Source organism: Artibeus jamaicensis, unplaced genomic scaffold (assembly GCF_021234435.1).
Source record: "Artibeus jamaicensis isolate MK-2021 breed Jamaican fruit bat unplaced genomic scaffold, CSHL_Jam_final contig_373, whole genome shotgun sequence".
NCBI lineage: Eukaryota > Metazoa > Chordata > Mammalia > Chiroptera > Phyllostomidae > Artibeus > Artibeus jamaicensis.
In genome coordinates, this window is record NW_026521807.1 from 1,314,774 (window position 1) to 1,342,234 (window position 27,461).

General features: G+C 42.8%; 1 protein-coding gene across 3 annotated transcripts in view; it reads left to right on the forward strand.

The window, feature by feature from the left end:
* Positions 1–27,461, forward strand: part of IQGAP2 (IQ motif containing GTPase activating protein 2) — a 279,666-nt gene that overhangs the window by 137,720 nt on the left and 114,485 nt on the right. For all 3 annotated transcript variants that reach the window (XM_053664428.1, XM_053664429.1, XM_053664430.1), the window contains exons 3-5: positions 5,776–5,932; positions 15,106–15,183; positions 18,975–19,051. In XM_053664428.1, coding sequence (XP_053520403.1) covers positions 5,776–5,932; positions 15,106–15,183; positions 18,975–19,051 — 312 coding nt within the window. The remainder of the gene's footprint in view (positions 1–5,775; positions 5,933–15,105; positions 15,184–18,974; positions 19,052–27,461) is intronic.

Here is a 27,461-nt window from a genome sequence, read left to right on the forward strand (position 1 = left end):
TTTGATTGTTTTATCTTTTTGTAAGACAAAATGGCATTAATTATTTTTCTTTTTGGCCTAAAGCTAAAATTGGAAAAATTTCACCTTTATCTCCCCTTCATCCTTCTCCCAGCACCCTCCCCCCACTTCCTCCTTCTCCCAGTCTCCCTTGGGTGAGACCCTATACTTTTACTTATGAAAACTAACTCAACTAAAAAACATTGATGGGAGACTATTTAAATGATAAAAGGGAAATTTCTTTTACTTCCATTTTGTTTCTGTGTCTGGTATTTGGTCTGAATTTTCCTTGCAGAAAGAGGAGAAAATAAGCGATACTAATAACAAAGTAACCCCTCTAGCTTATAAGATGCTCAAAAGAAGTAGCTTTGACTTTTGCTTTGGGGCGAGACATCCAGTCACTGGTGGTGTGGTCAGTAGGCGCACGCAGTGGAAGGAACAGGGAAGGAGCAATAAGTGCACAAGGTCAGCAGGAGGACACACGGCCAATTCTGGCTTTCATTTCTGTGGATGTTTAGGTCAAATCTGAAGACAGGTTTTGGATGAATGTGAAGTCTTTCTAGCTTGATTTTGTGTATTCATGCTTTCTGTGCTATCATACAGAAATCACAGACATGTATATCATTGGAATAGAATTGAGAGTCTAGAAATATCTTTCCACATTTGCATTTCATTGATTTTCAGCCAGCATGCCAAGACAATTCAATAGGATAAAGTGTAGTCTTTTTAACAGATTGTGCTGGGACAACTGGATATCCACACGCAGAACATTAAGTTTGACTCTTACTTCTCTCCATATGCAAAAAATAACTGAAATAAGATTGAAGCTCTTATATTTAAGAGCTTAACTCTAGAGCTCTTTGAAAAAAACAGGTAAATATTTGTGACCTTCAGTTATGCAATGGTCTCTTAATATGACACCAAAAGTATGAACAACAAAAGAACAGATAAGTAGGACTTTGTCAAACATTTTTGTGCCTTCAAAGACACCATTAAGAAATTGATAAGCCAACACACATGATGGAAATGTATTTTCAAATCATATATCTGATAAGGGACTTGTATATGGAGTATATAAAGACCTCTTATAACTCAATTATAAAAATATAACCCACCTAGAACATGAGCAATGGACTTGAATATACAGTACTCTATAGAACATATGCAAAAGGGCCATAAGCACATGAAAAGACACTCAGTATCATTAGCCATCGGGAAACAAAAATCAAAACCCTAATGAGACATCACTGTGCATCTACTAGGATGTCTACACTCAGAAAGACAGCTATTTGTTGGCGAAGAGGTGGGGAAATTAGAATCCTCATACAGGGCTGGTAGGGACATAAAATATTGCAGCTGCATTGGGAAACAGTCTGGAAGTTCCTAAAGACTAAACATTCTACTTCTAGGAATATATTCAGGAGAAATGAGAACATATGTCCATGCACAAACTTCTGTATTAATGATTAAGCAATGTCACTCATACTAGCCAAAAAGTGGGAAAAAAACCCAGATGTCAATAAACTGTAACTAGATAAATAAAATGGGGTACGTCCATACAGTGGAATATGGTTCAGCAACAAAAAGGAACGCAGTACTGACACATTCTACAGATGAACCTTGAAAGCAGGAAGTAAAGGAGCCAGTCACAAAAGGCCATATGTTGAATGTTTCCATCCGTATGAATTATCCAGAATAAGCAGTTCATAGAAATCAAGCAGATTTGGCAGACTGGGAATCTGGGGATAAATGGGGAATAACTGCTAATGAGTAAAAGGTTTCTTTTCGGAGTGACGGAAATGTTCTAAAATTGGCAATGGTGATGGTCTCACCACCCTGTGAATGTGCTAAAAAATTAGTGCCTTGCACCTTAACTGCGTGAGTGTATGGTGTGTGGCTTATTTCTCAGTAAAATTAGTAGTAAACCAACAAAATCATATTACATAATTACAGTGTCTCTGAATTCTGCTGTAATTTTAGACTCAGGGACCGGAACAAGTGGCCCGTTTCCCGGGCCTCCGGTGATGCCAGAGCCAGACCTCCTGAACTTCAGGCCAGTCGTCTCTACGCTGCGATTGGTGGCAGGAGTTTGACCCCAACGGGCCATAAAAATCACACTTAGAGTCTTAATTGGTTTGGCCAGATAATGCCAGTTTGTGCAAGAGACAAGCTACTGAAGTTGAGGTTGGCAGTAGAAGTTGAACTCTTTCTCATGTAACCTTGTTGAGAAGACTCTTTGAGACCCTGCCTTGGCTAAGAAGCTCTTGTGGAGGGTGCCTTATCTGGACAGGCTGCAAGCTTCTTGTACCTGACTGCTGCTTGCCACAGCACCCACAGGGCAGCCCAGGCCATTTACTCTTTATTGTTATTATTGATTTTTTTAAAGAGAGAGGAAAAACAGTTGTCATTCCACTTATTTATGCACGCATTGGTTGCTTCTTGTATGTGTCCTGACTGGAGATTGAATCTGCACCCTTGGTGTATTGAGACGATGCTACAGGGTCGTCCAACCTGCAGCTTGTGGACTGCATGTGGCCCAGGATGGCTATGGATGCAGCCCAACACAAAATCGTAAATTTACTTAAAACCTTTCTTTCCCCTCAGTTTTCATTAGTGTTTGTGTATTTAATGTGTGACCCAAGATGAATCTTCTTCTTCCAGTGCAGCCCAGAGACACCAAATGATTGAACACCCCTAACTGAGCTACCTGGTCAGAGCCAGGGCTAGGGCCAGGGCACTTACTCTTGTGGGGTAGATGACAGGGAAATCTGCCAGTGGTGATCCTAACAATACTTCTTTCATATCCTATGGTCTCGAGGATTAAGTGATAATCCCCATAAAATATTAAATTCAGGTTCTAGCACAAAATAGTGCTTAATAAATACTAGTTATCATTGATGAGAGTAGCATCATGTTTGACTTTGAAGGCAGTGAAGCAAATATATCTACATTGATGCCTAAAGTTGCACAAATGCTACATTTATAAACCTTTGGCCATGTCCTAAAAGATTTTAAGTGTGCGGCTTGGAACACTTTTCTTAAGCAGGCAGAGTCTTTCATTTAATAGCAATTTACCAGGGACCCACTACATATAAACAGGTTGGCAGGCACAAGGGATTATAAAGAGGAAGAAGAGGTGGCTGGTGCCTTCGTGCAGTTGGTACCGTCATAAGCATTAGCAATGGCTAGACTTTAAATGGGCTGTAGCTAACCTAAGTTTTTGATGTCATTAGTGTTTTAAGCCAAGTGCACATATATTCTGATACAGACAAAAGTACACGGGGTTACCTTTTTTAACAAGCCCAAGTCTAATGTGTCATACTTCACACTTGGTATTTTAGCTTCCAGACCCCAGCTCCCAGTTGATAGCTCCTCTCCCCACCCCGCCCCGCAGTCCGTTTATCTATCCCCGCCCCCACACGAGCACCCCAGGTACAGGACTGTTGTGAAGCAATGATATAGTGAGTGCTGTGTGAGAAACAATTTCCTAAATTAACAATTATTTGAAAATAGATGGTTTTAATGTGAAATAGCATCACTAATGCTACAGTTTGTAATTTAGTGAGACTAGAAACTCAGTCTACTGCAATGGCTTTTAACTTGGCCAGATTTTTATTAAAATGGCAACAACATTGATTTCTTAATTATTTTTGAGTTTGGCAGGTCTGTGGCACTCATAGTTCAGTTTATCTCAAACAAGGCTCATATGAACCAAACGTCCCTTATTTACCTTGGAAGGGTACGTCTCCTTGTGCCTGTTCCTGTTCCTGTGTTCCAGTCTCACAGGCCTGCTAGACTATGAGAGTGGGGGTGTCATCCCACTGTCCTCACTTTCCCCTTTAGCAGAGGAGAAAACTGGGGCCCAGACGGGCGAGGGAATGTGTCTGGGGCCTCGCAGTGGCCCGAGACCCTGGAGCAGAGAACTCCCCTTGACAGCAGCCCCTGACCCTGGCTGCTGAGACTTCTCTTTCCTTCCACCCTGTTTTCCGAGCCGTCTCCCAGTCCTGTTACTGTCTCCTTGAAATGTTTCCTGGTCTCCTCCCTTCCCCTCTCTTCCTGTCTGATCTTGTCCCTCAGTTTCTCACAGCGGGAAAAGCCTGACAAAGCGCTTTGTCTCCGGGACATCCATCATACAAGATTAATTTTCTCTAATTGCCACTGTCAGCATGTCACTCCCCTGTTCGGAAGCTTCAGGAGCTCCCTGCTTCCCGTGGCAGCAAATATCAACACTTCGTTGTTGTGCTCGGTCCTCCCGAGCCCAACGCTCTGCATGTGCCCAGGTGCGTTTCATCCTCCTCCTGCGCCCCAAAGGCCCGGGTCTTCTGAGGGTTTTCTCCCTGAGCCGGCCGTGTGCCGTGTATGCTGCGGGCCTGTCCGCTCCCTGGCTCTAGTGTTCCTCCTGCCTTTCCAGATACTCATTTTTTGAGACCAAACCCTGATCCTACCACCTTTTCAACGTTTTCCCAATTATGGCAGCGATAACCCTCCCTCCCGTGTTCCCCAACGTTTTCTTCTTATGCACTAACACGTGGCATTGGGCATAATTGCTTCTCGTATATGCTGCTCAGGTTTATCTTGCAATTGCATTGCTTTCTCAAGTATTTAATGCTCTTTGAAGGCAGGGCTTATATGTTTTTGTTTTTCTCACATATTGCATGCTTTACAGTGACTAATAAGTGGTCAATAAATACTCCTTGCCTATTAGGGCCTCTTTGAGCTTTTAAAGGATGCTGTCCAGAGCTACAAACAGTTCAGACATCTTACAGTGTTCGCTGCTTGGATCGGGATCAGTTGTTAATATTGCAGAACAGTGCTCCAGTGTCTGCCAAATGTTGATGGGATCAGCCGCTGCTGTGTTAACGATCCTCTGGGGGCACTGGCTGTGGAGGCATTGTGCGCGCACTAACAGTTTCGGTTTGTTTGCGGATAGGTTGCAGGGGGTTGGGGAGCTCCCCCACGGAGAGCCGGCACACCTGCCTCCTGGACCTGGTAGCAGGAATAGTTAGTTCCTTGAGTGTGAATAGGAATGGCATTATCCTCAGCACACCGGTATGAAGTGGGAACTGGCCTGGCTCCCCTCCCATGGTGTGTCCTTGAGCCACTAACGACCTTGGTGCTCTCTTTTCTACAATACTGGCACTGTGTCCTCAGATTCAACCTGATCTTGTTCTGAAATATGTTTACAGAACCCAGTAAATCCTCTACCTTCTCAAAAAGGTAAGCCTGTTTGATAAGCACCTGATATCAGAAGAAGGAACTTGTATTGTTTAAAGAAGACCATGACTACTTTCTGCATTTTAGTGTCCCTTCGCATGCCCTCCTGCCTTTCCTGAGAGTCACTCCTGGACTGGGGCAACTGCGGGTTTTATTGCACCTTGAATTATGCTCTCCCCTGCCGCACAGCCCCTGCGAGAATCTCCTGTGCAAAGGGCTCATAAACCTGAATTACTTTATTCTGTCATGTCAGCAGGACTAACTCCACCCAGAGAAAATGGTTTGGCTTTTTTCCTCTTTGGTACAAAAGAGAATTGGCGGAGACTCGAAGTTGACAAGCTTTGGCATGGTGGTGACTTCGGGACCTCTGGCCTCGTGCCCCTCGTTCAGCTTGTGTTCTGAATCCTTGTTCCACCCAGCAAGTCCTGTCTTTCCATCTGTGACACCAGTCCTGCTCCCTTAGTTCCTGCCTCCATCACACACACTGAGAGGCAGCATCTCTCCACTTCTAGAAAGTCACCCAACTGGGGTCACTTGAATGTTTTGTTTTTTTAATCCCTTCAGGTGGATGGAAGTCTGCTTAGTGGAAGAATTGCCACCGACCACCGAGCTGGAAGAAGGGCTCCGGAACGGAGTTTACCTTGCAAAGTTAGCCAAGTTCTTTGCTCCAAAAATGGTATCGGAGAAAAAGATCTATGATGTGGAACAAACACGTTATAAGGTAACTGAGATCTAATTTGTTTTATCTTCCAGCTAAAAGTGTAAATTCGGTATTTTATTTCCTCTCCCTTCTTTTAATGTGTCTATAAGAATTTTGAGGGGGTGGGATGTATGTCCTTGGTCTTCGAAGCCCATTAATAACCTTTCCTGAGGCAGCAGCCATTGTAAAAGCGAAGCGTTTGTATTTTCAGGCTGAGGCTGAGGGACCTGCGATCTGTGCGGCTCCCCCCTCACTCCTCCGTGGAGGCCATTTTTATTAGCACCAGTAAATGGCAGTGTGTGGGCACTCTGCCCCCCTTTTCTTCACCACCACACCGTTTTATTACTCCCCTTATTCTCATCAAGGAATAAAATACCCAGCTGGGACTTGAACTTGTAGCCCCAAAGAGTTAGGGCCAGTGTGATAAAATGAGTAGTAATATTGAATAGTCAGGTAGGAATTCCTTTCCATTTGGTATTTAAAACAAAATATGATTAACCTTTTTATATGCAACCAGTTTTAGGAATTATTTCACAGCTAATTTGAGAAGGTGTATAGAGGAGAACACAAGACTGAAATAAACACCAATCTTATATCACTTAAAACATTCTGATATTTTAGAGAATGTGTCTAACTATTTACAGGTAAAGTAATATGTCCGGGATTTGCTTCAAAATAATTGGGAGGCGCTTGGGTAGATGATCCAAGACTGGCCGTGAGTTCATGATCGTTGAGGCCGGAGGATGGGGGCACAGGTTCATTGCACCGTCCTGTCTACACTTCTGTGCTTGAAACTTTTCATTACACAGTGAAGGAGGGAAAGGTGAACACTGGCCCTTCATTAGATTGTCTTCAAAAGGGAGTTTTAAAATGTGTGACGTTTCCCTTGCCCACTTCTGATCAGGGTTTCTAAACCTGCTTTGAAACTTGATTCTTTATTTTCTTAGTGAATTCTTTTTATGGGTATTTTTCATTTGCAGATTTTCAACTATCCTTAAAAGTTGTTTCTTTTACAGCCACAAGGACGACATTAAATCTAGTTCAAAGCGGCATGAGTTCCCATGTATTGCAGGATTCACAGAACCCTTCAGTGGTTATTGAGACAAAATTTATTTTAAAAATATGTGTATTCAGAGCAAATGTTTAAATAATCATGTAAACTAACAGCAGACAAGAAGAATTAACAAATCTTTTACAACAAATCTGTTTTCATGGTGTAGCCTAAAAGGTAACTGAGCAAAAGTTGCTGCCTTGAATAATGTTATGAGTAAGGGTTTGCATTTGTTAAATAAGTGGAGCTTAGGAAGCCATGTCTCACCCTGGAGTTTCAGCTCACTATAGCCTTCCACAAGACTTTAATGAAATAACAACTCAGCCAGCCAAAATTAGTTTTCTAATTTTGAAAAATATTTTTAACGCTTAGAAAGCACAGGAAACAATTATTTGTATATCCTCATCACAAAATAAATGAATATATGTCCACATTTTAGAGCATGATTTTTTTTTTTCTACAATGGTTGCTACCAAGATCTAGGCCTATTGGTACCATCCCAACAGCCAGGGAGATGTGACAACAGAGCTAAGCTCCAGCCCACTCCGAAAGGGATTTGTGGGAACCTTGTGTTGACACCGTGGATGGTGGGAATCGGGGCGGAAGGACAGACCTTCAGTGGAGGGGAGCCCCAGAGCAGAGAGTGGCTCACTCCTTCCTCCCCGGGGACGGACTTCAGGCAGCTTAACTACAGGCGTGTCTTTCCAGTTCAGTTGTGGCTTCCCTCCTGGCAACTGAAGCAGGTACTGTTTCCGGCTGACCTTAGAGGTCCTACTATTTTGAATGAATGACAACTTGTCACTGGGATAGAGATGGGACATATGTCTGATCTTTTGTTACAAAATAAAATACCTGTGGGGCCCAGGCAGGTGAGCCATCCCTAAGTTGAACACGGTGAGAAAGGGAAGTGCTGTGTTCCGCCCTCCTCCCCCCATCGGGCCCCTGGAAGGCTGGGGTGCCCAGAAGAAGAGCTGCTGGCGGAGGGGCGGAAAGAAAGGAAGTAGCAGAAAGAGGGGGCCGATGCCGGCTGTGACGTGGGAGAACACGCAGGACAAATGGGAACTACTCCTCTGCTAAATCACGGGGGGAAAGAGGTGTTTCTTTTTTTTTCCTTTTATTAAATTCCTGAAAGTGCTTAATGTCCCCGAATGGGAATGTTTCATGATTTCCCATGTAATCATAACATTTTTATTTTAAGGCCATTTAATTTCTTCTACAAAAATGAAAGGAGACAATTATTAGTGAACAGGAGACTTTATTAAATGCCCTGCTCTTGTGTTATTCAGGACTAAAACCCATCGCGTAGTCTTTTCCCGGGAACAGTAAATCCTGGGGCTGCCGCAAAGATGTGCAAACCCGAGGGAACCCTCAGTAACCCGGGCCACCCTTGATGTGCCATCTGGAAACCATGAGTTCAGCAGCCTTGCGCCCTCGCTGCAGGATCTGCCTAGACGGCAGCCATAGAACATGACCCGCCTGCTAGGCAGTGTCCCCTCAGTCTGGGCACTGGTGCCTTTGAGTGAAGCAGATGGGAGCTTTCGTGCTGCCCCACGCTCTCTGCCAGCTTATATGCCAGCTTATAGGCCCCTTTTAATTTAGGATTAAAAGGATGCCCGAGGTCTTTGAGTTGAACCTTCCAGTGATGAGTATTTCTCTGTCCACCTCCACCCCGCTCAGGTCTGAGGTAGGTGACCATGCCAAGTTTGCAGTGACCCCTGACACTGTCCCTCTTGGGTTCACCATGGTACACTGTGATGGTTGTTTTGTCATGAAGGCAAAAACCCTCTGTGTCTTCTCTGCCATACCCTTGGTGAATGGCACAGGGTCTGGCGGTGGCAGAGAAATAGCTGTTGGGTGAAAAATGAATGGCGGTAGTCTCAAGTAACCAAAGGACTCTGTTTCTTTTCATGTCTTCTCTGCTTTGTTCGATACTTAATCAAGGTACTTCAAGTTTGACACCTTTCTGTTAAGTGTGGTGCTCACACCTACTGTAGAACCACCTGACGGGTGTGTACAAAAACGTGGACTCTTAGACCCCAACCCATGCTACTGAGTCAGGCAGAATCTCTTGACCAGAGACTTAGGCAATGCCTTCTTAATAGTCATCCCAGGTGATTCTTTTCTTATGTACCACCAGGGTTTGAGAACCACTGCTCTGTGGTAGATAAATGTGAATATAATAAATTTTAATAAAGCTACAGGGAAAGAAGATTTAATTGTACTATGATAGAAGTATATACAGGGTAGAGCTCGTCCAACCGTATTATACGTAGCAACACCCACTGTGTGCCGAGCACTCTGGACAGCGAGGGGAGCAAGTGGGCGTGGCTTCACGGCACTTACAGCTGGAGAGACAGACTGGGAGTGAGTGTACAGTGTGAATCCTGTGAGTGTGAAGGGAGAAGTTGACAGCAACAAACAGAAGATGTGCTTCTCTGAGGAGCCGTTTTTCTCAGGCTGGAAGAATGAGAAGAAAATCATCCATGGGCAGAGTTCAGGGGAAGGAGTGGGGAGAATAGTCCAGAGAAAGGGCCCCGTTCGCAACAAGCTCCTCAAGGAAGACCAGAGCTTGGCCAAGCTGAGTGTCTGCGAGGCTGCACTGAGGGGCCGTGATGAGAAATAGATCAGGAGGGAAGCGGAGACAGCTCAGGAAGCCACACGTGGAGCATCTCTGACTTCATCCTAAGTGTGGGGGTTGGCGGCGGGAGGAAGCCTTTGAAACGTTAAGCAAGGCATCCTGGTGCAGGGGCGCCTTGGGGAGACCTGTCTGCTGCTCCGTGTGGTTCAGAACAAACTGGAGGTGGGAGGAGGGTGGGGGCACAGCAGGATGAGGGGGATTATTCAGTCCTGGTGAGAGTGGCCTGCACAGCAAGAACTAAGTGGATTCAAGAGGAAAACAAAGGGTGAATCCTGGAAAGTGATTGGAAGTGGGTGGAGGGCAGAGAAGAGAAGACAGCTGTGTGGACAGTGGGAGACAGCCCGAGAGAGAGTGGTCAGTCCTGAAAGGGGAGGGTGGGGGGGTGAAGGAGCCAGAAATGTTTCTGTGGTGAAGGCTTGAAAGAAGAATGTCCCCAAGCAGACTAGCGGGGCAAGGGAAAGAAAAGGAGGAGGAAGGCATTCCTTGGAGAGGGCTCAGCCTGACAAGCCTTGAAGACGAGAAACGGTGTTCCGACTCTGCGCAGATCATTCTAGACTTGTAATAAGTAGTTGGTGACTATTTTGGTGAGCCTTAGATAGGGAAAGCGTACGCATGGTGATTAGTAGTACGAGCTATAAATCAAAACGTTTGAGTTGGGCCTCACCCCTAAGTTTACCTCTGTGAGCCTCAGTTTCCTCACCCGTCAAGTGAGAAGAATAATCATAATAGCGTCTGCCTTCGTGGAGACGCTGTGAGGAACAAGTGTGACTGCCCGTGGCGCGGTGCCCGACAGAGGCAGCGCCCTGGGAGTGTGTGAGGCGGTGGTGGCTCTGAGGCTCTGTGCGCAGTGAGCTGAACAGAATGTTTGGATTTGGAGTCGGGAGTCTGGCAAGTTAGCCTTGGCCCTGAGCTTAACCAGTGAGATCCACTTGAATGCATCTTAAATACTTTGGTCCTCAGTTTGCTCATCTATCAAATGAACAATTTCGAATAATTATGGGTTTCTAGGCTACTAGTTCTAAAATGCTTTGATTCTACCATGTAAGAAGTTACCAATCAAAGAAGGCTTAACAATTCCTTACCTACTCAATTTAAGCAAGAAAAAACCTTGCTTGCTGTGTTGTAACAGTTTGGCAGTGGGAAATCAGTATATACTTTCTAGTCCAATACCTGAAAAAAGTTGGGTGGCTGGATGGCAACAACCCTCGGCTAAGGATGACCTATAGATGGCCACGTAGTCTAATATTAATATGAGGGATTAGTGAAGAAAATGGCCAAACTAAAAATGGTTATAATGGATTAAGACTATTCCGAGCCTGTTTAGAAAACCATCTGTGTTCTAGTTAAAGGAAATTTAGTAGATTAAAGGTGTGTAATGCAGTTCGTTCACTGAAGCTCATTTCTTAAATGTGCAGCTCTGGCTCAAAGGGTTCTGAAGTCAGTGGTCCTCAGGTGTGTAAAGCGGATGAAGGAAGATGCCTAATTACTATGTTTAGTGCAGATCTGCTGCCAAGGTGACCGCCCTTTCGTTCAGTGCCTCTGACATGACCCTGCAGGTGAATGGAAGTTTCAAGCCGAGTGTTGTAGCATAATAATTACAACAGCCAACATTTATTGCATTCTTAAGTGTACGTTGTTGCCACAAGGTGCTGCGTGAATATTCTCACTTAATCATCTCAACTCAAAGAAGTGATCTTGCTTTCATTTTGCGGCTGAGGAACCAAGGTTCAGAGAAATTGATAACTTCAAGCCGTGTTCATCCTAGTTTAGAGGAGGAGGTTTAGTTTTTTTTGTTTATTTGTTTTGGTTTTTTGGGGTTTTTTTTGTTTTGTTTTTGTGTGGTGCCAAAGGGCCTTTTCTATGTCTTGATGTTATTGTGGATTGTTCCCAAATTGTTCCTCCGTGGCCACAGATTGACCGTGTCTGAGAGTTGTTTGCATTCTGCCACAGCTGTCTATGCTGAGTTACAAACCCTCAGACACTGCAGCCTGGCTGTCGGCTGTCTGGCCAAGGGCGCTCTGTTCCTCTCCTCCTCCCCTCCCCCTCCTTCTCCCCTCCCCCTCCTTTTCCCCCTCCCCCTCCTCCTCCTTCTCCCCCTCCTTCTAGTTATTTCGTAGTAACCAGCTCATTTCTTCCCTCTGAGGAATAACCCAGCCACAATTAGGACCTGTGCTCTCTGGGGTTCTCTGTACAGGGAAGGTATTCAGATCTGGAGAGACCGCCTCTTCAATTCTGGATCAGCCACTTCACAGCTATTTGACATGAGACAAATTGCTTCATCTTTTTGGCCTACATTTCTTCATCTCTAAAATGTAGGAGTGATAATCACTTTGCAGGGTATTTTGAACATTAAATATAATTTTATAAAGTATTTGACCACACTTTGCAATCTCAATAAAGAGTGACCACTATTAAAAAAGCATAAACAGCCCTGGCTGGCATAGTTCAATGGATTGAGCATGGGCCTGCGAACCAAAGGGTTGCTGGTTCTATTCCCAGTCAGGGCACATGCCTGGGTTGCAGGCCAGGTCCCCCAGTGGGGGCCACGTGAGAAACAACCACACATTGATGTTTCTTTTTTTTTTCTTTTTCTTTTTTTTTATCGATTATGCTGTTACAGTTGTTCTATTCCCCCCCTTCATTCCCCTCCACCCTAGCCCCCCGTCCCCACCATTACCCCCCCTTTAGTTTATGACCATGTGTCTCAAGTTCTTTAGATTCTATATTTTCCATACTATTCTTGCCCCCCCATCTATTTTCTATCTACTGTCTATGCTACTTATTTTCTGTGCCTTCTCCCCCCTTCTCCTCCCACTCCCCTGTTGCTAACCCTCCTTGAGATCTTCATTTCTATGTTTCCACTCCTGATCTAGCTGTCCTTTTAGTTTGCTTTTGTTTTAGGTGTGGTTGTTAATAACTGTGAGTTTGTTGTCCTTTCACTGTTCATGTTTTTTCAACTTCTTTTTCTTAGATAAGTCCCTTGAACATTTCATATAATAAGGGCTTGGTGATGATGAACTCCTTCAACTTGACCTTATCTGAGAAGCACTTTATCTGTCCTTCCATTCTAAATGAAAGCTTTGCTGGATAGAGCAATCTTGGTTGTAGGTCTTTGGATTTCATGACTTGGAATACCTCTTTCCAGCCCCTTCTTGCCTGTAAGGTCTCTTTTGAGAAATCTGCTGACAGTCTGATGGGAACTTCTTTGTAGGTGACTGTCCCCTTAGCTCTTGCTGCTTCTAGGATTCTCTCCTTCATTTGAATCTTGGCTAATGTAATGATGATGTACCTTGGTGTGTTTCTTCTTGGGTCCAACTTCTTTGGGATTCTCTGAGCTTCCTGGATTTCCTGGCAGTCTATTTCCTTTGCCAGATTGGGGAAGTTCTCCTTTATTATTTGTTCAAATAAGTTTTCCACTGGTGGCTGTTCCTTTCCCCCTTCTGGTACCTCTATAATTCGGATGTTGGAGCATTTAAAGATGTCCTTGAGGTTCTTAAGATTCTCCTCATTTTTTTGAATTCTTGCTTCTTGACTCTTTTCTTTTTGGCCATTATTTGCTTTCTTCTGGTCCACTCCATTGATTTGAGTCCCAGTTTCCTTTTCATTGCTATTGGTTTCCTGTGCAATTCCATTCATTTCAATTAGTTTCGCCTTCATATGTTTGTCTAATTTGTGGCTATGATCAACCAGTTCTGTGAGCATCCTGATCACCAGTGTTTTAAACTGTGCATCTGAGGGTTTTGCTATTTCTTCATCGCTTAGATTTATAGGCTCTGGGGCTTTGAGATCTTCTTGAGCCATTTTTGGTCTGTTCGTGCCCTTTAAGTGTGAGGAGCGGAGGTATGGACTCCCAGGTCGCTGGGTTGTGACGCTGTATGTGGGGGCGTGGTCAGAGCGGGGAAATGGCGGGGCCCTCTGCTGTTTCTTGCAGCTGGGTGAGAAGCAGAGCCTTAGGTTGTTCACCGGGGCAGGGCCACTTAGGTCACTGGATTGTAACGCTGTATGTGGAGGCGGGGTCAGAGAAGGGAAATGGCGGCGCCCTCCTCCACTGCTTGCCGCTGGGGCTACTGGCTCTCATCCAATCGCCCACTCCCTCACTTGTCTATCCACACACGAATGCGCGACCACAGTCAACCCGCAGCCCTGCTCCCTCGCTGTTTCCCCGCGGTCACTCGCTGAGTTGCCCACCAGGTCCAACCCTGTGCCTGGGTTCTGCGCGCCTGGGTTCTGCGCGCCTAAGTCCGTCCCACCGAGTTTTCCTGTGCTACCCCGCTCCGCCAGCTGCTGCTTTTGCCCCTCTTACCGGTCAGGCTGAAGAATTTGTTGTTATCAGACTTCCGAAAAGTTCAATTTTCCATGTTCTGGCTATGTTTTCTGTTGCTAATATTTAGTTGTCTCTAAACTTGGTTGTGTGAGAAGGCACAGCGTCTCCACCTATGCCTCCATCTTGGCGGAAGTCTCGGATGTTTCTTTTCTCCCTCCCTTCCTCTCTCTCTCTAAAAATAAATAAATAAAATTTTAAAAAGCATAAACATTTATCAAATGTTAATTTGCTTATATTTCTTAATTTCTAAAAGCAACACGTATACTTTCTGTTAAATAAACTATTCAACTGTAAGTCACAGAAGATGAAAAGAACCAGGCTTTCTGAATGTAATTATTATACTGTTCTTATTTTTTTTGTGTGTTCAAATAGATAACATTGTGCTATTTATTTAACTAATCAAAAATACAAGACCATTTTAAGCTCCCAGTGGTTCATTACCTGATACAACTTAATGAGAAGAGACAATTATGCTGTGATATAGAATATGAAGGAAAAAAATGACTGGCTGATTAGGACTGTGAAGAAGAATGAACAATATAGAAAGACTATTTTTATCATATAAGTAGAAAAGTTCTTGTAAAACATTTCCACTGAAGGTTTACTTCTTGTACAGGCCAAGATGAGAGTTAAATTACAGAAAGTATAGTTACTAAAATTAGCTTAGTGTTGTGGATGGTTTTTTTCATCTTTGTATTTTCTATATTTTCCAAGTTTTCTACAGAATATTACATTAACAATCAGAAAAAAATGATTTGGCAGAACCAGAAACCACAAAAAAAAAAAAGCATTTTATTTAGTCTTCGAAGAACCCTGTTTTTTCTGAAGTTACTTGGCTTCTCAGCTGCGGTTGCCAAAATATTGACGCCGTGTGCGGATGTGTGTATGGGCGCACGCATGCATACACATGTCTCATAAAATAGCCTCAGGCATGTGCTATACATTAAATAGTCTTTGAGATGCTACGTCAAATGTGTGAATAATGGAAATTGGGATGATCTGTTACAAATGGTTGGGGTGTTGCTGAATAGTGTAGTCTCCTTTACTGCGGTCTTTAGTTGTTTTATGTGGGCTCTCATAACTTTATTCTGGGGGACATACAATTGAAAAGCATCCCACTAATGAAAAAAGTTATTACAAATGACTCACGTTTTATGTGCTTTCTACCCCCTTTCCTTTAGAAGTCTGGCCTTCATTTTCGACACACAGATAATACCGTCCAGTGGTTAAGAGCCATGGAGTCTATTGGTCTACCCAAGGTAAGCCTTCAAATATGGGAACCTGAGCTGGGAAGCCCAAAGGGATAGGCTATGAATGCGTCATTATAAAAACGATTTAGCAGATTGGGCATATTAATCGAACCAGGGTTGCTGGTTCGATTCCCAGTCAGGGCACATGCCTGGGTTGCAGGCCAGGTGCCCAGTAGGAAGCACATGAGAAGCAACCACACACTGATGTTTCTCTTCCTCTCTTTCTTCTTCCCTCCCCCCTCTCTCAAAATAAATACATAAAATTTAAAAAATAAATAAACAAGGTCAGAACAAATTTTAGCTGGTAGATAGTTGATCTAAAATAGCCACTTCCCTTTTTCTGTAGGCATTTAAAATTTTTTCATTGATTGATTTCAGAGAGAGAAGAAGAGAGAGAGAGAGAGAGAGAGATTTGTCGTTCCACTTATTTATGTACTCACTGGTTGACTATATGTGCCCTGACCAGGGATCGAACCCGCAACCTTGGCACATCCGGATGACACTCTAACCAGTTGAGTACCCGGTCAGGGCTTGTGTGGCCATTTATACTTAAGATTCCTGATCTCATTGTATCACTATAAATTATTATTATAAATTTATTTTTATAAATTATTACTATAAATCATTGTATTGCTTTAAATTTTAAAGGCTAGGGAGGTTATAGCTCTTACTCCTGAAATACATCTCTTAAATAAAACTCATTCAGCAAACATTGAGAGCTTGTTAAATTCCAAGAGTGGGCCCTTTTTAGCCTGTGTGACAGACAGGCAATAGGAGAAATGAGGAAATCATTTCATTTTATAGAAATTATAGAGCTATTTCTTGAACTTCTTATTTTGTAATAATTATAGACTCACAGGAAGTTGCAAAAAGAGAACTTATACATGCAGTCCTGATTCAGCCTTTCAGTGTTCAATGGCCACATCTCCTAACTGTCATAAATCGACGTTGGTGCATCACCGTTTCCTAGACTACAGACTTTATTCAGTTCTCACCGTTTTATATGCATTCATTGGTGTGTAGGTGGGAGTTCCAATAAGTCTGTGAAGACATTGTGTGGCCAGCACCACGGTCGAGGTCCAGACACCACAGAGGAGTGGACCTGCATCCCTCCCCTCTCCCAGTCCCCAGGCCGCCCCTAACCTGGTCTTCATCTCTCTTGTTTTGTCATTTTGACAGTGGTATAGAAATGGCATCATACATGAAGTTACCTGTAGCGACTGCCTCTCCTCATTAAGCACAGTGCCCTTGAGGTCTGTCCGGTTTTCGATGCATCGATATTTCACTGCTTTGTGTTGCTTAACGTACACCTATTTTAAATAAACAAAGCAGGAGTGGTTCAGCTGGAAGGTGAGGCAGTAGGCTACTGACTGATTAAGACCGGTGTTGGTGTTGGTGTTGATTATTATTATCATCCCAGTTTGCAACTAAAAACAACCCTCACAACAAAACAACAGATTTCTTTGTATAAATTATGCTTGCATATATATATACACACACACACATATATATATTTTGCTGATATTGGATTTAACTTAGATTATTTTATCTCAAAATGGTCAATATTGACTTATTTTATCCTGCCATTTTTAAGCCCTTTCCTTGCTCCTAGGGGCCCAGAACATCAAATGCTGTCCCCTTCTGGGCACTAGTTATAATATAGAATTCATATTTCTAGATTGTGATTTACCAAGTACACTAGGGGCTGGGTGGTAAACGAGTAAAAAGAAATTGCAGTGGGGTTTTTCTATGAGGCACCATGATTTAGACTAGGTGGTTTCACGTTTGAGAGATCTGATTTAAGCCTTTCCAGTTGTGTGTATGTAAGGCCAGGTTTTCCTTGGCATTAAGTCAAACAAGTGATCCATACAGCAGGTTCTATTTTAACACTGATTTTAATTGTGAAGGCACTGGTACATTACATTCCAGGGTGAGAAACCAACAGCATTCAGCAGTGTACTGATGTGTGTTTGCTATTAAATCTTCACTCTGTCAATGCGAGGGGCCTACTCTGTTCTCAGCCCCATGCTAGGTGCTGGGGATACAGTGCAGAATGAGACATTCTGCTGAAGCACCAATTGATCCCATCTCCTTGCTAAATGATTTTTCAGGAGAAATATAAATAGAAAAGTTCCCTGTTTCAAGAAAAGGGAGGAACATTTGTCTTCTGCTTACACAGAGAACTTTCAATCTGGCCACATTCTCCTGAATGGGGAATACTCTTCTCATTGACACTCTAACAGCAAATGTGTTAAAAGACAGTTGGAAAGACCTTGGCAATTTCCTAGGCAACAGACATTTCTTCAGGTGCTCAGTGACTATATGTTTGCATCCCAGGAAACTTTGCTTTTTTCCCTTCTCTCAGCTTTTTTCAATGCCCAAAAGAAAATCGCACTTGAGTGTCAAATACTTCTGTATGGTGTGTGATTTTTTTTTATGTCAAATTTTATAAACTGTTTACTGAAAGCAAGTAATATCAATATGCTTATATATTTTTAGAGAATTTATTTACTTATTTTTAGAGAGAGGGGAAGGGAGGAAGAGAAAGGGAGGCAACTGATTGCTTGCCTCTTGTGTGTGCCCCAGCCTGGGACCGAACCCACACCCAGGCATGTGCCCTGACCAGGAATTGAACCAGGGCCTTTCACTTTGGAGAATGACACCCACCCCACTGAGCCACACCAGTCAGGACCCAAATATGTTTATCTTGATCTTAAATTATTCTCTTTTTTTGTGCTTAGGAACAGTTAAGTTTGCACTTCGTTCTGAAATGTATCTTATTAGCCTTTTAACTTAGAGCTTAAAAATAGTGTAAATAGTGTACAGCCTTAATGTCCCGACCTTTCAATCTAGTAACTTTAGACTTAGATGTTTATCTAAAAGAGGTAATCAGGTGTTCTGAAAATGCAGGGATGTTCATTGCAGTGATTTCTAGTAGGGGGGAAATTGGGGGCAAAAATTTTCAACCATGGGGAACTGGTTAAATTATGGTTCAAAATAGGAAGGAATCATGCATCCATCAGAAATACTGATCTTAAAGAATAACAAAGGGGTCATGTTCTATTAAGTGTTTTAAAGGGGTTTATGATACGTACAATTTTATTTTTAAACTCACACATGCAACACATTCTAAAAAATCATATACAGAAAAAAAACTGGAAAAAAATCCCAAAATACTAACAGCGACACTAATAGTAATCTGGCGGTGGGTTTATAGACATTTTTCTTTTATACTTTATTTATTTTCCAGATTATATTTGGTGAAATCTATAGCTTTAGGCAGAAAAAAATATCCATGTGTGTGTATGTATGTAATACATATTCACAGAACTGGGTAGCCAAGTTCTTAACAATGTAATAAAATCCTGAAGAAGGATGTGTGTTTCTCAAGCCAGCAGACCTCTGGGCAGTCACAGGAGTAACTCTGCTACAGAAAGCAGAGTCTGCACAGGCTCAAGCCTTGTGGAAGGAAACAGCCACCGACCTAACTAACCTGGTGGACACAGCCTTCTTGGAGAGGCGGCTGGGAACCACCCCCACTGCGAACCACCCGCAGCGCCCCCACACACACACTTACTCACTTGAACCACCAGGTGGCGCGCTATCAGGCAGGGGATCAGATGCGGTGACTGGTCCTCCTGTAGAGCAAGATGAAGCAATAACTGAGAGATTCCTCTTCCTTGATATAAGTACAGAATGTCAAGGACAATCAGAGTAAGATCATTTGAGAGACTTACAACTAACTTCTAACTTTGTGAAGAGCAAAGCATAATAGAAACATTGTTTCTTTTGTTTTCCAGATATTTTATCCAGAGACAACAGATGTCTATGACCGGAAAAACATACCAAGAATGATCTATTGCATTCATGCACTGAGGTGGGAAAAATACAACTAAAAGTCTACAAAGTAAATTTAATTTAAAAATAGAAAGTAAATTTAAATAAAACTACAATTTTAATTTTAAAAGAGACCTTAAATTATTTTAATAACTGAAGAATTTTTTATTAGATTGAGTTATTTTGAATTTGCTGGTATAAAATTAAAATAATCGTCACATAAAGGTAATCATTGAACTTTGAAAATATTTTTCTGCCTTTTTAACCTAAATCAAAATAGAAAACCTGAAAATGAGTGAAAGATCTGTAAATATAATAGGGAGAAAACTTAAGTTGAAATGTCCAGAGAATCTCATAGAGTGCTAGAATATTCTTGGATTATGATGAAGTTTACAAATGTAACCAAAATATATCAAATGAGCAGCTTTAATGGTCATTATTTTAGTTTGGACACTCTTAAAAATTATCAGTTTGGTTCAGTTCTTATTGTAGATTAATAAAATTCAGTATAATATTTGTTTTCTTTGTTCCATAGAACTTGTATCCTAAGTGTAAAGGAGACACCTAGAAATTGCTTTAAATTAGTCAAAGCAAGATACATTCATTGTTTAAAAGCAATTGTTTGACAGCTAGGAGGTGGGCAGGAAGGTCGTGAGCGGGTGGAGGGACTGAGCAAAAAGGAAAAAGGACTCATGGACATGGACAACAGTGTGGAGATTGCGGGGAAGGGGGTCTAAGGGGACTAAATAATATTGGGAAAATACAATAAGGATTTTTTAAAGATTAAATCAAAATAATTAAAAAAATGAAAGCAATTGTTTGATAAGTTAATTTTTGAAAATGTTGAAACTCTGCTAGTTCACAGATCACTTTTAACCTTATTGTCCTGGAAGAAATGTGATTTTTAGATGGTAGCAAAGATGGTTTTAAAAATCCAGTTTGTGGCCCTGGTCTTGTGTGCACACAGGTAGGTAATGGCTGGAAGACTTCATGTCTAATTACATTTTAAATTTCTTTTAGAACATCTGCATTGTGTTTATATCACTAGAAGTCATTTTCCTGGCAGAATCTTCTGCCTAGAGGTTTATATTAACTTCTTCCTGGCTCTTTTCCTCTCCAAAGGAAAAGGTTTCTATAATAATTCATTGCAATTCTGGCCGGCTAGAGAAGAATTTTGATTATGTCATATAATTTGACTTTTCCCTGATCAGTACTCTTGAGATTTCTTTGGAAGATGACAGTTGCTAGAGATAGAGACCAAATGTAGGTGCCTACAATTGTTTATGATTTGTTTTTCTAATAATTGAGAACTGGGGGGAAAATACCTCTATGCCTGCCTCCTTATGTGTGGCTAATGTATCATTATGCCAGCAGGTTTTCTAAAAAGATTTTTGTGCGAAAGTGCTTATTTTGAGGAATATTTTCAAATGTTTTGTCCAACGTTTTTCGTCAAACATTTTTCAGCGCTCAGATGATCACCTAACATTATGGTTAGTACTGTTTTTGTGACCCGCGAAGCCAGCCACCATTAGTTAATGTCATTATCATATCCATGCATCATAATGCTAATGTCCAAATCTGCACCATGCTCATGCGGTGTCTTGTATACACTTAAATTGATTTCCCGAAGCGAAGCAACATACAGAGAAAGGATGTGCTGAGTTCCTTCTGGGTGATGTCACTGTGCTACAGAAATTATATAGAACTGAACAGAGGGTGACATTGTGTTTGCCGTAGTTTCAACAATGGCTCGAACAGTTTGGTAAACACAAAAGAGCAACTTCTTGTTGAGTGTCGCCAGCGCTATGCCAGCGTTGGTGTGGTAGTTTCTAGGACTGTGTTCCTCAGTTTTGCAGTTTCCGATCCTGGAGTCTCCATTACTGTTACCTACCCTGGGCAGATTCCTGTGGAGCCTGTCACTCACCAGATGGAACCTTAAACAGGATCTTTTAGAGCAGTATTTACTTGATAAATAGCATTCCCTGGGAGAATCTCCTTTACTCTTCTCTGCTCTAAATGTAATGCATAGCTGCTTCTTAGTAGGGAACTCGGAAGTCTCATGTGGACCTAAAGTTTCTTCTACCAAAACTTTTTCCTGCGAGGCTGAGAATGACACACCCGGACGCTGGGCAGCGGGGCCCTGTAGTCAGCACGGTGGTTTTGCCCTCATGTTATAATTAGAAGTGAAGGTGGGGATGGACAGTTATGCCTTCAGCCGTTATGTTCTGGTTGTGGACATAGCAACATTGCTGCTATAGAGCGTAGTCATCCCCTTACCGTGAGTCAGGCAGGTCGGAGGCTCTGTTTATGGGTCAGGAGGTAGGCAGGAAGGTCCCCTAGGCACCCAGGCACTGCCTTCCTCCTGCCCTGTCCTGTCGGCCTGACTTGATCTATAAAGTTAGCTGTTGGCCCTGCCAACTTGTCTTCTGTTCCCCGTCTTTTGGATTAGGGTTTAACAGCTCATTAACATCCCCTGGGTTCTTGCCCAACTTCCCGTACGTATCTGCCTGCCCCTCACCTGTTTACTTTGCTTTGGACCCCAGGCTCCTTGCCTGCCACTTGCGCCCCCTCTGTCAGTTCCGCTTGGTGTCCGAGTCCAGGTCCCAGTGGATGTTAGCACAGCAGCCCCAGAGGAAATCCTCAGTCCCCGCCTAAGGCAGAGAGACCTCAGTGATGGGTGGCCTCGTTCTTTCTTCAAAGATATGCTTTTTTTTTTCTTGTTTAAAATAAGATATGTTCATTGTGGAAAATTAGAAGATTTAGAAAGACTATCAAAGGAAAAGCTAAAGTACCCATTGTGTCAACACCAAGTGAGACCACTGTTTGTGACGAGGTGTCTTTGGACTTAAAATGCGGATATGGTATGTTTTCCTTTCGTGGCTTCACTTGGAATGTTTGAAAGTCTGTGCAATGAAAAGGGGCCCAATTCAATAAGTGCGAGCCTTGCTGAGCAGTTACTACTTACCGATTTCTTAACTATCTGGAGGCTGTGTGTACTTGGAGAAAGACACTTTTGCATGTTGCTTTATTGAACAACTGTTACATGTTGAAACACTAGTTATAATACTGAATTTTAAAAAACAATGAAATGCAGTAGGATTTTTTTGAACACTTTTGACGCCCGAAAGCACAGGCAAGATGCCCAGATATGTTGTTAAAGACTTGCTGCACCTGAAGCTGCTCTCACTGCACAGCCTGCACTCACTCGTTATCTACACACTGATTTTGACCCCTCCTAGGACCTTAGTACTTCAGTACCAGCCCAGAGTGGCCATGACCTCATGGGCACCAGCAGCAAACCTTGCCTGGGTTACAGGTCTGCTTTCTGGCCAGTTGTGAGTCAGACCTTGGTGTCAGTCTGAGTCCTCCTGGGGCGGGGCGAGTCAGACCCTGGGGGCCAGGAATCAGGTGGAACTTGACTTGTGAAATCAATCAGACTTTTTCCCCCTTTCCAGTATGTGGCTTTCAGGTAGGTTCTGGTGTCTGATCTAGTCCCTGCTCCCACCCCAGCCCCTGTCAGCCGGCGTTATGTAACCCGTTGTCCTGTCACAACAGTGCCTCAGCCTGCTCTGTTAGCATTATTAAAAGCTTATGTATGCCCTTTGAATATTTTCTTGGATTTAGCCCGGCTTTCTAGAGGTTTCTCCCCAAGGAGATGAGAAATTGAGTCTACCTAATGCTGTCTGGCTCATTTGGCTGATTTATCATCTCAGGTCGTGTTTCTGGATCTTTTCTCTGCCTGACTGTTGCGTGTGACGGTCAGTGCCGGACTCTCTTTCGCCCTGGCTGTGTCCGCAGCCGCCTGTGCCCCTCAGTCCTTCCTTACTTTCAGACACTTCTGTGGTTCTCTAGGACTGTTAACTTACTCAGAGTTCCTGATTTCCTTTTGTAGCGTATTGTAGTGTATACAGCACAGAAACAAGTATGTATCTGTACTATATAGACAGTTACAGATAAAACAGTACCCTTATTTTAATAACACCGTCCAACTCATTGAAATCAATGCAAATAATTATGCACGTCTTATTTTACTCTCTGTTATGACTTCCTTTTTGTCTACTTTCTACCATTTTCTTTTGATCGTTGTTTTTGATTTGGCCTCGCACAGACTTAAAGTGAGTTTCTCCTTTTTGATGGAACAGGCTCATTCAGCTCGGGCAGCTCCCTGGCCTTCGCGGCACTGCCCCTGGTGTTCCGTAAGACAGCCTGGCTTCCTGTCACAATAGGATCTTCCTGTCCCGTCCCGATGACTCCTGCTTCATGACATTGAATCAACTCCCCTCCCAGGAATCCTTTTAAAGCCATGTATTCGTAATGATTTTTCTAGTTCTATAGGTTAGGTACCTGGGTTCTGCTCTTCTTACTGTGTGAAGTTTATTTCACCATTAAGATTCTACTCCACTGACAACAAGCTAAAGATGAGTGAGTCTCCCCTCTGAGTACAGATTCCTGGTCCTGCTGCAGACTTTGGAGCTGCTGTCCCAGCGGTTGTGTTTTCACATGCAGCGACGCAGCCAAAATCACGCATTCCGGGCTTGCATTTCCGAGTACGGCCGCGGCAGCCCCACTTCTGGTTGGCCAGTGGGTCCGAACACCCCGCCTGCTCTGTGAACAGGGGCTCCTCTGCCCGAGCTCTCACAAGACCAGGTGGCTGCCTCGATTACCGGGCGACCTCAGGCGTTAATGCTAACTTCCCTCGTCTTTTACCCCTTCCTGTAGCATCCCTTTCCCAGTGACAAACCCATGTTGTTTCGTACCAGGACATGTTTGCATCTATGTGTAAGCTTCCTAGAAGTGTCCCCTGCCCCAGAGGGCACCCTGTAACCTGTGCTCTCGGGAGGGGTATCTGGACGTGGCTGTTTGGGATTAAGGTGGGGACAGTTGTGCCTTCCGTGTCTTTCAGGTCCCTCTTTGTTCATACTTCTCGTCACACTGTGAACCGTCTTCTGTTCCCTTCCTATCCCAAAGCAGTATTATGGCCACTGTCTGTCCCGCCGACCTCTGAGCTGTGAGGCTGTGAGCCCTGTTTTACCTGGCACAGCTCACACACCGCTGACTCCAAATTGGAGCCTCTGGCATTTGTATTTTTAACTTTTCAGTTGGTTTAACTGATTTCCTAATGGTAAGACTGCCTCAGGATTTCTTTGTTTTTTGGCAGAAAATTGAGTATAGAACACTAAATTTTGACACTGGTGTATGTGACTAAGATGGGAAAATAATTTGGTTCAGTAGATAAAATTATTTCAAACCTGGAGTCTGGGAGGGGAAATAGTAAAAGGTTCTTAGTGTTGAAAGTGGGCAAACCACTGTAGTAGGTTATTAAGGGTATTTAATAGGGGGTAATAGTAACAATAAAAACAAAGGCTAACACTTACTGAGCCTTTAATGATATGCCTGGCAGTGTTCAAAGTACTATATAGGTGTAATATCACTTAATCCTTCTGACATACCTAATGGGGTACCTACTGTTATTAGTCCCACTTTATAACCAAGGCAACTGAAGCACAGAGAGGCTACCAAAGGTCACACGGCTGGGAAATGGCAGAGTCGAGCCTGCAAACCAGGCTGTGACCAGAACCTGTACTGCTACTGACTCCGTCAGCCATTGGCCTCAGAAGGGAGTCAAGTATTTTTCTACAGTTAAGAAAATAAAAAGAACAGTGGCATCAGACTAGAACTTCAGCAAGGGCCTCTAAGCTGTTGTATTTGGGATATTTTAAAATGAAGAATTGTGGAACTGAGAACTGGGAAGACCTTGGGAAGTTAGTGTAGTCCAGATCCTTCATTTCGTAGATGAAAGCTTGGGTTTTGTGACTTGCTGAGAGTCACACGCCCGGACGTTGCCAGCCCCGGGGCCAGGATGCAGGGCTTCTGATCCCAGGCCTGTGTTCTTTCTGGCCCACTGCGAGGCTTTCATTTGCAAACGTGCACCTCACATATTACAGCATAAAATGAACTGTTCATGATGTGATCCAGAAAAGCTGAAATAAATTCAGCTCTTGCCTTTTAAGTTTGCATTTCATTACTACAGAACCTTTTAATGTATATATTGAAAGTACTAGAAAAAAACTAATAGTAATTTTTTTTAAATCTCATTTGAGGACATGTTCATTGACTTTTAGAGAGAGGGGAAGGGGGAGAGAGAGACAAATGGAAAAGCATGGATGGGTTGCTGCCCTTGTGGGGAATGAAACCAGGGACCTTCTGGTGTACGCTCCAACCAGCCGAGCCACACCAGCCAGGGCCTTGACCTTAACTGTACTTTTTAAAACCTTTCTTGCTTCTTGGACTTAAACTGATCTTATTTGCACCAATGAGATTTTAGCTACCTCACCAACACCAGTGTACTATAGATACCTTGTCAGGTGATAAGAAAATCCTTATCTTCCTTGGCTGGTGTGTAGCTCAGTGGATTGAGCACTGGCCTGCAAAGCAAAGGGTCCCAGGTTTGATTCCCAGTCTAGGGCACATGCCTGGGTTGCAGGCCAGGTCCCCAGTTAGGAGCGTGCAGGAGGCAACCACACACTGATGTTTCTCTCCCTCTCTCCTTCCCTTCCTCTCTCTCTAAAAAATAAATAAATAATTATTTTTAATTTATTAAAATTAAATTTTTTAATTTTTAATTTTAAAATTTCCTTTTAAAAGAAGGAAAAAAACTGTTAGAGCAAGTGTTTTCTTAAACACAGGAAGTGATGATGGCATTAATTCCACAGCTTTCGTTGGGATGCTCACAACCTTTTGTGGTGGTTATTGGGCACTAAAGGTGCGTAACAAGGTCAGTGTGGAAGAGCTACAAGGAACCGGTGGGTTTCACTTAGCATTGGATGGGCTTTTCTTTTCTTTTTTCTTCTTCTTCTTCTTCTTTTCTTTTTTTTTTTTAGATTAAGACTGGGTTTCCTATATGCTTCAGGTAATGAATGGCTCATTTGGATGTAAATGCTTGGGAAGGAGCCAGCAGCTGCTGCTGAGTTTTCAGCAGGGGAATCGGCCCTTTTGAGTAATCTTCTTGACAGCACCTCCCACACACAATCGGTATAAAAATCCTACACTGTGAAGTCTTTTTAAAGAATAGTTTAACCTCACCATTGGAGGACAATATTGAAAACTGAAGCCAAATAAAATGTATATGTTAACATTTAAAAAAAACTTTGGTAAAAGTATGTACCTGCAAGTGAGATTGTACCTCATTCACCCTAGTTTAAGCAAATCTGATTTCAGTTTAAAAGTGAAGATTCTTCCGTCTAAAAATGATAACTTCTTAGCACCACCTAGTGGTAACTTTTAATTAAGCCAAAATATTTGCTGATTATGAGATTTATATTAGTATTACAATGTACATTGGCCCTGCTGCCTTTAGTACCACAGGAAAAAATTAACACCTTTGTTTCCTAAATTGTTTTAGCTCATTTTACCAAGCCCGTGTTTTGTGGGAGCCTAAATACCTTTATTTTAGAGATGGCACGGTAGAGAAAAATATTTTTATATGGTAGATAGTCCATAAATGGTAATTAAATGAATGACCTGGTAAACAAAGGAAATAATGAAAACAGTTTTGTCAAGGACACTGAGCACAGTTGTGGTATCCTCTTTCTAAAACTGATATGAAATTACTAAAGTAGTAATTTAATAAATAATAATTTGCAATAAGAAAGGGTGCCATCCACTGACCAGAAATTTAAACAACTCCCTAGGAAAGCAAACAGATAGGACTGGGCCGACTGAGAAACAGGACAGGAGAAGACCACAGCCCCCATACCACTGAGGGATGCAGCTGTGCTAGGTGCTGTCCCGGGCTTGCTCCAAGCAAAGACAGCGGGAAAAGGAGAATCTAAAAGCCAAGTGCAATAGGACTTAGATTGGCCAAACCTTCTCTTAAGCACCAAGTGTAGAGGCTGATGGCAGGGTAGCATCTCAGTACTCAAGATAGCTGAGGAGCCCAGGAGCACCCAGGGAACCCCAATCTCAGAGGGCAAGACGCTGGGCACCCTGCTGGCATCAGCCCCACAGGCTGAATTTCATCACGATGACCTGTGGTCAGCAGTGACAAACAGCAGGTCTGGAGCTCTGAGATGAGCCCAAACCAGGAAAAGCTGGGCATTTGAAGGGAACCAACACTATGAAAGAGGCATCAGATTCAGCGAACAGAGCCAGTGCCCGAGGAACAAATGAAAAGATTGAAATGTGTGCAATCAGTGATTCATCCAGTTTATTTCATAACTACTGACTACTTATATACAACAAAACCAAAGGTAAAGGTCAGAAAGAGGAAACTTGGACAAAGATGAAATTAGAAAAAAACAGTGAAATGTATAGTTATCTAAATGTTGGGTACATTATATGAAAATAAAAGCATGCATCTAAAATTCTAGACTATATCAACCCTACATATAAGTGGGGGATTAAAAGTGTAAATATATTAAGGATAATAGATATTCATTAGCTTAGGCTTC